The sequence below is a fragment of the Erinaceus europaeus genome, chromosome 11 (genome assembly GCF_950295315.1).
Source record: "Erinaceus europaeus chromosome 11, mEriEur2.1, whole genome shotgun sequence".
NCBI classification, from domain to species: Eukaryota; Metazoa; Chordata; class Mammalia; order Eulipotyphla; family Erinaceidae; genus Erinaceus; species Erinaceus europaeus.
The window spans coordinates 41,568,903-41,581,387 of record NC_080172.1 but is presented as its reverse complement, the minus strand read 5'-3'; the positions used below and the strand labels follow the sequence as shown (position 1 = coordinate 41,581,387).

At 45.7% G+C, this 12,485-nt stretch overlaps 1 protein-coding gene across 6 annotated transcripts in view; it reads left to right on the top strand.

The window, feature by feature from the left end:
- ACOT7 (acyl-CoA thioesterase 7) overlaps positions 1 to 12,485 on the top strand; it is a 149,265-nt gene that overhangs the window by 49,125 nt on the left and 87,655 nt on the right. For all 6 annotated transcript variants that reach the window (XM_007532755.3, XM_016192398.2, XM_060201366.1 and 3 more), the window contains exons 3-4: positions 2,331 to 2,487; positions 10,693 to 10,784. In XM_007532755.3, the coding sequence (XP_007532817.1) occupies positions 2,331 to 2,487; positions 10,693 to 10,784 (249 nt within the window). The remainder of the gene's footprint in view (positions 1 to 2,330; positions 2,488 to 10,692; positions 10,785 to 12,485) is intronic.

The window sequence follows — 12,485 nt, the reverse complement described above, 5'->3', positions numbered from 1 at the left end:
CAATAGAAAACCAAACAAATTACATATTTCAAACATGTCAGAAATTACAGGTTTCTTAAAGGTCAGCTTGCCCCTATGGTAGGAAGCTGGTATGATAGGAATTGATGAGATACAAGACAGTTATTCTCCATAACACAAGCAACTTAATTATCCAAGGGTATTTGAAAGAAGCATAGGGGTTAACCCAGTAGGGTGAGACAGAGAGAAGATGGATATCAAAAGACCATATAGGGTGGAATTTCTCTTGTCCGGGGTCTGAGGTGTATGATGGAGTGTGTGATAAGGTGTGTTCTCCTCTGTGATCAGAAGGTGAGGTGAACTGTGAGTAAGTGAATCTTAAAGTAGGCGGCCATGTGGCCTGCAGTTAATGGAGAGAAGTATTGAGGTTTCTGTGGGCTTGAGAGTCAAGAAGGGAAGAACTTAGTCTGAGAGACGTTTTCTCCCCTTTGCTCGCCTGGGTTGAGAGACTAACAAGAGGGTATCTTCTCAGACCTCCATCCAAGGATGGGGGGAGTTCTCCCTAAGCTCTATCAAGCTTACACATAGCCCCAACACCCCTGCAGAAGAGGACCAGGGACTTGAACACAGGTCCTTGCGCACTGTAATATACTTTTAATTTAACCAGATGAGCTACTGCCAGGCCTTCTTTACTGCAAATTATTAATGCAGCATTTTAGTAAATAGGCTGCAATGACTTATAAGTTTGCTTACCAAAGCACTACTCAGCTCTGGTTCATGGTGGTACTGGGAACTGAATCTGGGATCTGGAGGACTTAGTCTCACCAGTAGGCTGTCTCCTCAGCCCACTGCATTCATTTTATATAACATGAATACAGATGTGCACAGGTCCACATTATCCCTCTGCATTTTCATAGATTCCTTTCAGTTCTTAAAATGTTGTCATTCTTTCTATGTACACACACAGAGAACAGAAACTTGGTGCCTGTTTTCCTAAGTTTTTTTTTTTTTGTATCAGCATTTTATTATTCTTTTTTTTTTTTAAGAAAGGATTAATTAACAAAACCATAGGGTAGGAGGGGTACAACTCCACACAATTCCCACCACCCAATCTCCATATCCCACCCCCTCCCCCGATAGCTTTCCCATTCTCTATTCTAAAAAAAAAATCCTGGAGTACATCACAATTTTATGTATACAATAAAATTTTTAAAAATAAATAATTTCACCACAAGATAGCTCACTTGTGAGGATGTCTTCTTTGCCATGCCAGTGACTCAGGTTAAAGTCCACACTAGAAGAAGCTTCAGTGCTGTGATAGCTTCCTTCCTTCCTTCCACCCTCCCTCCTTCCCTCTCCTGTCTTTGCTGGGGCTTCACTACTCCAGGATGATTTTTTAAAGATATTTTTATTTATTTTATTTATTATTGGATAAATTTAGAGAGAAATTGAGAGAGGAGAGGAAGATAGAGAGGGAAAGAGACAGAGAGACACCCTGCAGGTGGGGACCAGGAGCTTGAACTTAGGATCTGCCTGCCCCCCCTACTTTTTTTTTTTTTTTTAGATAGACAAATACACAAAGAAAGGGAAAGTGAAAGAGATCATAGCTTCAAAGCTTTCTCCAATGCAGTGGGGCTTGGACTTGAACCTGAGTTGCATATAAAGGAAAGCCGCACACTATCCAAGTGAGCCCCCCTTTCTTTTTAGATTTATTTACTTACTAATGAGAGGGGAAAATACCAGAGCACATATAATGCTGGGGACTGAACTTTGTGACCTCATGTCCAAGATTGTATCCACTGTACAGTGTCCTGGGCTGTAACTCTCTCTAGCTGAAAAAAATTAACCCTTTTATTGAATACCAAAAAAAAAAAAAAGAAAGAAAAGAAAAAGAAAGAAATAATAATTGCAAAGAGCTTGTCACAACACAAGCAGTTTGTTTTTTCCTCCTATTGAATGAATGGGCTAATTGTGCATGTATATTTTTATACAATTCTTTAAGACTAACGCTGCCATATGAACAAATTAATCAGTAAAACCTCTATTCTTAGGAGGGAAAACCTGAGGAGAAAGATTCCAAAACAGAAACCTGTTATCTGTAAGTGGGAGGAGTGATTTCTATCTTTTGGTTACTTTTCTATATGTCCCAGTTTTTCTGTAATGAGTACTTTTGTTTTCCCTTTCCATTATTGCAAGTGATAACTTGTCTTTTTGTGGAGAACAGAGAGAAGCTGATTGGCATCTACTGTGACCTTCACAGATGTTGCATCACCTGTGGTTTTCATTTAGGGGAAAGCAGGGCAGTTGGGGATGACTGTCTGTCCAGGGTGGGGCACATTAGGCTGTGCTGACGTGGAGTCTGGTCTCTGCAGGAGCGCTGTGTGGCTGCCCTGGCCCGGGTGGAGCGTACTGACTTCCTGTCACCCATGTGCATCGGTGAGGTTGCACATGTCAGTGCCGAGATCACCTACACTTCGAAGCACTCTGTGGAAGTCCAGGTCAACGTGATGTCTGAAAACATCCTCACAGGTAACCTACTCTACACCTCACAAGCTAGCCTCATCAAGAACCACAGGAAAGGCAACTGTGGCTACAGTAAGACCACAGTCAGAGCCCATGCCTGCCTAGGGCCCTTCTGCTCCCAGGCCTGGTCTTCCCCCTCCCTGAACCATCTCCCCATAGTCTCCACGTCTGTGTGAGCAGGTGCCTTTATTTTGACACAGGGAAACAAGGATGCAGGAATGCTAAACAGAGTCCCAAGAGTCTAAGGTCCTAGCAGGCCAGCACTGGAGACTGGTGTCCCTGATCTCAGCCACTGCCTGGCCTGCCTTCCTGGTTATGTGACCTGGTGATCAGCCGTTTGCTTGCAGGGCCCTGCTGCTGACTCTCCCCACCTTCTGTGTCCTTCCCTGCATGTGAGATGTCAGTCCCTGGGAAAAGGCTGCACTGCTAGTGGGACCTGCCCTGGTCTTTACTGCACACCAGACCTGGGTGTCAGTCACTGGGTTAACCTTTGATTCTGGCTTGATTGGAATATTCTCTTCTCAGTGGTAACCATGGAAACACTTTCCATCCTCCCACTGGGCTCTGCAGGGGAGAGTGACTTGACTGCATGCTTCTTTTTATAACCCAGCCGCTAGTGAGAAGCGGGCCTCTCATGTCTCTGCCACTGCCTCCCTGTCCAGGTTGCTGTGTTCCCCTTAGAGGAGCATCTGTACTGGCTTCTGGAGGGGACTGTTTCTCCTGACGCTCTTTCCTTAGCAAAGATAACTAGCCAGGAGCATAGTTATCCACCTGGTATGTTCTGATGACCTCAGCAGACCCAGCCACAGCATAGTGAATGATTAGCTGAATAAGGAAGGACCTGGGGCAGGGATAATATGCCACTGTGCCCCAAGTCTATGACCTAAGCTCTGTACTCATCAGGTGGTTCTGGCATGACAGGAACCTTTGGGTTCCTAGCCTCTGGCTAGAGCACAGAAAGGCATATGTAGGTATTGTTTTCTCATATGAAAAGGATGACACACATGACTGAGGACCCTGTCATCTCTCTTTCCACCTGTAGGCTCCCCTACCATATCCCCCCCCCCACACACACACACACTGCTTTTCTGGACCTTGTGTGTATAAGTGTGTGTTGGGGTGTGAGGGAGCTCGCCTCTGATGATAGGGGACTTCACTGTCTCTTCTGCTTCTCTCCCACTAATCACTGGGCATAGTGATTTCATCAGTGTTTTCTCATCCTGGTTTTTAAATGCCAGGAAATCAGTAACATCAGAGATGGAGGAGGGTGTTCCCCTCAGAATGATGCAGCTTGAGAGGAAGCATATAATAGCAGGGTAATGGACTGCTTGTGAATGGGAATGAGGCCAGGGGAGAGGAAGGCCCTTTTGGGTTTTCAGAGCAGAGTTTCACATGGACACAGGGGGGTCTCACTCCATTTGCTGCCAGGGGTACTTCCTTTACCTTCCATGCATGGGGCATTCCCACTGGCTTCAGCCCTGAATTGTGAACTTGCTGGGAAAGAATCAGCTCTTCCTTCTATAGGCTTCTTTTGGCTCATCAGAACTGAGTTAATGAATGGAAGAATGAATAGAGATCATCATGTTAGGAAGACTTCAGCTTCTATGCTGAAACAGGAGAATGGCATAGGGATTTACCCAGAACTGTGTACTCTAACTCATCAGATACAGGGGGTGGTGTGGACATGGGCAGGAAGGCCTGACCCTGAGCCTGTGGTATAGTGATGACAGCCCCTAATCTACTAGATTGGTGGTCCCAACAGCCCCAGCCTGTCCGAGCCACTAAGCCCTTGGCTGTGTCCCTTCCCTGCCAAGAGGGTAAACTTTTGTGAGTGCACTGCTCAATGTCCTCCTTCATGAGACCATAGGCAGGCATTATTGTGCTATTGTGCAGATAGAAAAAAACAGGTTCATAGAAAGTGGACAGGCCACCACTGCTCAGCATTTCCAGATGGGGATCAATCGTCTGGGTAATGGGATGGAGACAGTTTGGTCTGAGAACAAGGACTGTGACTTTCCTAAATGTTATAGGCTCCCAAGGAAGGGCCAGAAACTCCCTTTCTTTATGACTGGTATGTCTCTGGTCTCTAGGTTTCTCTCACCACCACCTCTGCATGCAGATCTCTCTTTAGTCCCTTTCTGTCTTCCCATGCTTGAGTCCCTGTGAATCTCTTCTTTGGGGACCCTGTCTGTTGGCACCTTCTTGTTTTGGTGTCTCTCTATTAAAAAATTATATTAAAAATATATATATATATATTTGTGTGTTTGTGTGTGTGTGTGTGTGTGTGTGTGTGAGAGAGAGAGAGAGAGAGAGAGAGAAACACATCACTCTGGCACCAGTGATGCTGGCTGTCAAAAACACTTGAGTCCAATGCTTCAATCACTGCACCTCCTGGACTGTGTCTTGTCTTTTTCTGCCCACATATCCACTAGAGTGTGAGTCCCATATGGGCAAGGCTGTGACTGCCTTGCCCACTGCAGTGCCCTCAATGCCTGCAGCTGTGCCCAGCTCAGGGTACTTGGTGACCCTGACAGGTCAGGAAACAAGTGGATGCACATGTGGCACCCAGGGACACTGACCCAGACAAAGCTGAATGGGGAAGCTGTGTGACAGCACTGTGTTTCTAGATCCCAGGAGATGAGGGGTCCTCTGCTAGGTATGTCTCCCTTGATTGGGGCTGTGCCCATCAAGAGTTAGTCAAGCAAGCAAGCAAGCAAGCACACACTCAAGCAAATAAACCAGTAAACTTTTGCCTTCCAGTTGGCACATTCATCTTCAACAACTGTCAAAATATTAAGCCAACTAGCATGGGATTGCTGCAAACGCTCCAGAAAATCGTTGGGAGCTCTTGAGATTCCAAAATAGTTATTTTTAATGCTGCCGTTTTCTTTTGAAGGTTTTATTAAATGATGGAGGAAGCACAATTAGCATGCTTTGCCTCATTTGCTCCATGGTGTTTGCTTGGGTCTAGAGGAGGGACACTCCAGTTGCCATGGAAACTAGCTTGTCAGGCTGGCTCTAGCTGAGTCAAACAGGAAATCTTTATTCCCCAAAGCAGCTTGTCAAATTCACTCTCAGTCAAAGTGCAGTGAAAATATTTTCCCACATTACTTGCCTATAGTTCCCAAACTCAGAGAATCTCCTTCTGATGATGCCATCATACAAGATGCTCTGGCCTGGGTGCAGGCCTGGACAATTATTAACCCTCTGGGGTATGGCTTGGTGCTTGGGAACTGTGTTCAAGTTTTGGCAAAGGCAAGTTAGAGGAACGTGAAAAGAGATATCTAGCTTTCCTACCACCATCATTCCACATCCTCTTATTTTCCTCCAGTTAACTGTTCTCTGTATCAGTATCCTTGCAAATATTTCCTAAGCCTCTGGGATCCTGGAGACCTGGCTCTCTTCTCAGAATGGAATTGAGTTGCTATATGATTTGAGATAACTTTTTTTTTTTTTTTGCCTCCAGGGTTATTGCTGGAGCTGGGTGCCTGCACAGGAATCCACTGCTCCTGGAGGTCATTTTTTTCCTATTTTGTTGCCCCTGTTGCTATTGTTGTTGCTGGATAGGACAGAGAGAAATTGAGAGAGGAGAAGACAGAGAGGGAGAGAGAAAGATAGACACCTGCAGACCTACTTCACTGCTTGTGAAGTGACCCCCCTGCAGGTGGGGAACTGGGGACTTGAACTGGGGTCCTTACACTGGTCCTTGAGCTTTGCGCTATGTGCACTTAACCTGCTGTGCTACCACGAAACCCAGAGATAACTCTTTGCATGTCTTTGGGCTGTAGCTTTTCTTCTACCATTGAGGGGTGTGGCTGAAGCAGTTTCAGGCTCTCAGTCCCTGCTTTTTAGCCCAGATGGTCCTTCCCACCTTCACAACCCCCTTCTGCTCTGAGGCCAGAACTAGGAGACACTCTTCTTATTTATTTACTTATTTTTTTATATGTAAATGTTTTTATATTTATTTATTCCCTTTTGTTGCCCTTGTTTTATTGTTGTTATTGATGTCTTTGTTGTTGGATAGAACAGAGAGAAATGGAGATAGGAGGGGAAGACAGAGGGGGAGAGAATGAGAGACACCTGCAGACCTGCTTCACCCGCTTGTGAAGTGACAACCCCGCAGGTGGGGAGCCGGGGACTCGAACCAGGATCCTTACGCCAGTCTTTGCACTTTGCTTTGTGCCACCTATCTTAACCCGCTGTGCTACTGCCGGACTCCCTTATTTACTTATTTTTAATTAAATCATTCCAGGGACTTCCTGACTCCCAGTTTACTTTTCAGAAATGGAGGTGGGGAGGGGGTGCGTCTCAGGTCCTGGAGCATGATAGTGGAGGAGGATCTAGGTAGGGGTTTGAGGTTTTTGCAGAAAACTGAGAAATTTCACACATGTACCAACAACTACATTTACTATCAACTGTAAACCATTAATCCTCCCAATAAAAATAAATAAAAGAAATATAGACAGAGGGAGAGAAGTGAAAGATACAACAGCACTGAAGCCTCCTCTAGTGTAGTAGGGGAACTTGTCCTGACGTATGTCATGCATATGAGAATAGGCTCACTGGTGAGCTTTCTTGCCATTTCTATGGGGACATTCTCTCTTTTGTTCTTGCCTTCTGAAAGTAAACACCAGCATCAAGTCCAAGTTTCTGGTACTAGAAATTCCCACCTTGAAAGAAGCCACAATGAGAAGTTCTTGGCAGAGATAGGCCCCAAGGGGCTGACTGCACAGCTGGGCTATGTACTGTGGGCTGTCTGCCTCCCTTTCCTGGGCCACTTGCATGGTTTCTACTTCCAAATGTGTCGGGGTCTCTGGCGGGGTGATCTCCGGGGAAAGGTAATGGACCGGTTCTTTCTCGCTCGCGACGGGACGACACGAAGTAAAAGACACCAGGGAGACCTGCAGTGTGCTCAGACCTCAGATCTCAAGTCTCAGGTCTCAGGTCTCCTTTATTAGCAGGTGGGCAAGGTTTAAGTAGAAAACCAAACAAAGAACATTATTCAAATTTGTCAGGAATTACAGGTTTCTTAATGGTGGGCTTTAGGGGGCTGGTATGACAAGAATTGATGCAGATACATAAAGGTCAAGATAATTAGTCTCCTGATGCAGGCATTTAATTACCAAATGTGTTTGAGGGGAGGAGAGGGGTTGAACCAGTTAAGGCAAGATAGAGAGAAGATAAGCAAATTAAGGGCATCAAAGGGCACTGCTAGGAGTGTGTGATAAGGTGTCTTCTCCTCTGTGAACTTTGAGTAAGTGAATCTTAAGGTAGGCGGCCATGTGGCCTGCAGTTAATGGAGGGAAGTATTGGGGTTTCTGTGGGCTTGAGAGACTAACAAGGCAAGCTTAGTCTGGGAGACTTTTTCCCTCTTGGCTCACCTCTATGACGAGAGAGACTTACCAGCGGGGTGTCTATCCAGACCTCCATCCAAGGATGGGAGAGCTCCCCTGTGCTCTGCCAAGCTATCACATAGTCCCAACACAGATGTGCCCCCATCCTCCCACCCTATGTACTGTTATCTGTGCTGTTATCCTTGCAAACCTATCTGATATGCATCCAGCAGAAGACTTTCCCTTTCTTTTTTTTCACCTTCAGGGTTATCACAGGGGCTCAGTTCCAGCACTATGAATCCACTGCTCCTGGCAGGCAATTTTTTTTTTCCATTTTATTGGATAGGACAAAGAGAAATTGAGAGAGGAGGGGGCTATACAGAAGGAGAGAGACACCTACAGACCTGCTTCATGGCTTGTGAAACTTCCCCCCCTGCAGGTGGGGAGCCGGGGATTCATACCAGGATCCTTGAACTTCATACTATGTATGAATACCTTCCATTTCTGAGAAACAGGACAACACATACTCAGTTGGAAACTCTCAAGTTTGAAATTTTCTGACAGCCAGGGTCTATTGGAGACTCAGTTGAGTTTGGTGTATTCCAGCTCTGTAGTCTCTTCCCTGTAAGTGTGAAGTCAGGGATGTGTCAAGCTGGAGCCAGCACTGTATGTTAGAAAGTACCAGCGAGGGGGGCCAGGTGGTAGCGCAGTGGGTTAAGCACACAAAGCGCAAGGACCGGCATAGGGATCCTGGTTCAAGCCGCTGGTTCTCCACCTGCAGGGGAGTCACTTCACAAGCGGTGAAGCAGGTCTGCAGGTGTCTATCTTTCTCTTCCCCTCTCTGTCTTCCCCTCCATTTCTTTCTGTCCTATCCAACAATGACAACAATAACAACAACAAAATTAATAACCACAACAATTATAAACAATAAGGGCAACAAAAGGGAAAAAATGGCCTCCAGGACCAGTGGATACATAGCACAGGCATGAGCCCCAGCAATAACCCTAGAGGTGAAAGAAAGAAAGAAAGAAAGAAAGAAAGAAAGAATCAGCAAAGAGGAAAATGGCCACTAGGAGTGGTGGATTCATAGTGCCATCATCTAACCTCAGTAAAAACCCTGGTGGCAGTAAATAAGGTATTGATATTAGCAATGTATTTAGGTTATTTTACCCTCTCTCTTGGTACTAGGGAATGATAAACTAGGAGCCTGCCATCCAGAGAGCTGTTTTTTTCACTGTGTTGTCTCAAAGTTTCATAAAGGGCAAGATCATCAGACTCCAGGTGAATCATTTCCATGTGACTGGATCCTTTTCAGCTGCTGGAAATTGATGTGAAAGATCTACTGACTCAGTCAGATGATATGACTAGACCCCTTCTACCCTGTTGAACCACTACTCCACCTGAGAGGAAGACAGTTTTTTGAGACATGAGTCTGCTGTCTTCTCAGGTCTTGCTAGCACCTGATTAAAATTTGTTTTCCAAGCCTTTGCCTCTTGACTAATTGAATTTCCAAACAGCAAGTACCAAACACCTTCCTGGAGTGAATGTCCACTTTTCCCAGTTGTATTCAACATAGTTCTAGAAATCCTAGCCAGGGTAATAAGACAAAACAAAGAAATAAAACATTGAAAAGGAAGAAACAAAACAACCTTTATGTGTAGATAACATAATATTACACATGGAAAAATCCAACAAAGAACTTAGAACAAATTATCGGTTAAGTTTCAGGATATAAAATCAATATAGAATCCAACCCTTGGACATCAAAGGTTTTATACAGTCTGTTTATTCAAATCTGCCTATAGTGGGGGCTGGGCAGTGGTGAACCCAATTAAGTGCACATAGTACTAAGCGCAAGGACCCACTTAAGAATCTCAAAGCAGGGAGTCGGGCGGTGGCGCAGTGGGTTAAGCGCACGTGGCGCAAAGCACAGGGACCGGCGTAAGGATCCCGGTTCGAGCCCCCGGCTCCCCACCTGGAGGGGAGTCGCTTCACGGGCGGTGAAGCAGGTCTGCAGGTGTCTATCTTTCTCTCCCCTCTCTCTCTGTCTTCCCCTCCTCTCTCCATTTCTCTCTGTCCTATCCAACAACAAAGCAACGTCAACAATGGCAATAATAACCGCAACGAGGCTGCAACAACTAGGGCAACAAAAAGGGGGAAAAATGGCCTCCAGGAGCGGTGGATTCATGGTGCAGGCACCGAGCCCAGCAATAACCCTGGAGGGAAAAAAAAAAAAAAGAATCTCAAAGCAGTTCTGCGGGTGTCTTTCTCCCCCCTCACTCTCTTCCCCTTTCAATTTCTCTCTGTTCTGTTCAATAAAAATGAAAGGATGGGGAGTCGGGTGGTAGCACAGCGGGTTAAGCGCAGGTGACACAAAGTGCAAGGACCAGCGTAACGATCCTGGTTCAAGCCCCTGGCTCCCCACCTGCAGGGGAGTCGCTTCACAGACAGTGAAGCAGGTCTGTAGGTGTCTCACTTTCTCTCCCCCTCTCTGTCTTCCCCTCCTCTCTTCATTTCTCTCTGTCCTATCCAACAACGATGACATCAACAAGGGCAACAAAAGGGAATAAATAAATAAATATATTTTTTTAAAAAATGGAGAGGATGACTGCCAGGAGCATTGGATTTGTAGTGTCCCAGCGATAATCCCAGAGGCAAAAAAAGAAAAAAAAAATCCTATATTCATTTCAGCCATCTTAAATAAAAGTTAACCTTGAAAAAAATGTAATAAAGAAGAAGAAAGTAACTGAGGGATAAGAGACTCAGGACTCTCCTCCCCTAGTCAGTGTGGGGTTAGGGAGGGAGTGCTTCATGGTGGGAGGTTGTGCACCTACACTTCTTCCCAGGTCACCACTTAATACATGTTTCTCCTTTGAAGGGATCAAGAAGCTGACCAATAAGGCCACCCTGTGGTATGTGCCACTGTCACTTAAGAATGTGGACAAGGTCCTGGAGGTGCCTCCATTTGTGGTAAGGAGTCTCCCCTTCACTCCTCTAGACCAGGTGCCAGAAGTGTGCTTAGTGGCTGTTGAGGCCAGTGTTGGGGGGAAAGGCCTCCATACATGTCTTCTCTTGGTGCAATCTTAGTTTTTGTGCTCAGTGTAGACTATCCCATAGATACCCTTCCTGGGGCCTTGGTTACACAGTCTGGCCAGCACAAAGGCTGGTGATAGATTCAGACCCTTTCCTGGAAGTCCCCTGTTCCATTTTCCAGGTGTTCTCTCCTGAGGAAGGGGATGCTAAGACAGCTCTACTTCTGCTTCTTTACCCTCCCTGGCCTCCCACTGCAAGCATCCTCCTTTCTAAGGCTCTCCAGTTTGGGTTTTATGGGGATAGAAGCAGCTTTTCCTTCTCAGGCTTAGGCATGGTTAGACTTACTGAGCAGGAGAGTAATGGATGATAGATGATGGGGGAAAGTTCCTTTCCTAACTGGGCTCCTCCCAGAAGTCCCTCAAGGTCCTAAGGATATGTGAACAGCTCCTTCTGGGCACTCTTCTGCTCTCTTGCTCACACCTGCTAGGGGAAAGCAGTTCTTAGAGGGATGCAGAGTATGGCTCCACCAGCTTCTGTCTCTGTGGGGAGCTTTTTCCTATGATTGATATATATATGGAAAGAGGGGGTGGGGAGAGAACATGTTTCACAAATAATAAAACTGAGGCAGTAATAGCAGGAACTGATAGTGTCTGAGAGCCTGTGGAGAAGCTATGTGCCTGGCATCATGTCCCGTCTTCCTGCTCCTGCCCTGACCTCTGACCCTGACCCCCCAGGGCAACCTCATCTTAATTTTACCTGCACAGACAGAACCACACCAGGTCCCATGTAGATAGGAACTCCAGTAGGACAATGTTCAGCCCACAACCCTGTCTTTCTGCACCACAGCCCTGCCCCCCTCCCTCCCTGTGGTACTTGCTTTTATTGCTGCCATTTGGGGAGATGGAATGCCTCATTTTCAAGCAGTACTAGCTGAAGAGTTCAAGAGCCAAGATTCTGTCAAGCCTAAGACAGTGTGTGTCCCTCTGGAAATTGCTTATATCCCAGGTTAATAATGCCCATTCATACCACCCAGGTTCCTGTTCCTGGTACACTGGACAGTACTGTGACATTTCCCCCTCTTTGTCTCTTTTATTTTAAAAATATATATTATTTATTTATTTATTGGACAAAGATATAAATTGAGAGGAGAGGGGGAGATAGGAAGAGGGACAGAGAGACATCTGTAGCACTGCTTCACCACTCATAAAACTTTCCCCCTACAGGTGGGGATCAGGAACTTGAACCTGGGTCCTTGTGCACTTTAATGTGTGCACTTAACCAGGTATACCACCGACTCCCCCCTTGTCTCTTTATCTGAAAAAGTCATCCCATAGTGGTGAAACCCTGGAAACAACAACAAATAAAGAGTTAATTTAAAAATAATTAAAATAAAACTACTGCTGCTGCCTGGGGGGTGATGGTATGAGTGAAAACACTGGACTCACACATACAACGTCCTGAGTTTGAGTTCCAGCATCTCATATGCCAGTGATGCTTTGGTTCATGTTTTCTTTCTCCCTCTCATTAATAATAAATATTTTATTTGTTTGTTTTTTTTCCAGAGCACTACTCAGCTCTAGCTTTTGGTGATTTGGGGGGTTGAACATGGGACAGAACCTCAGGCATGAGAGTCTCTTT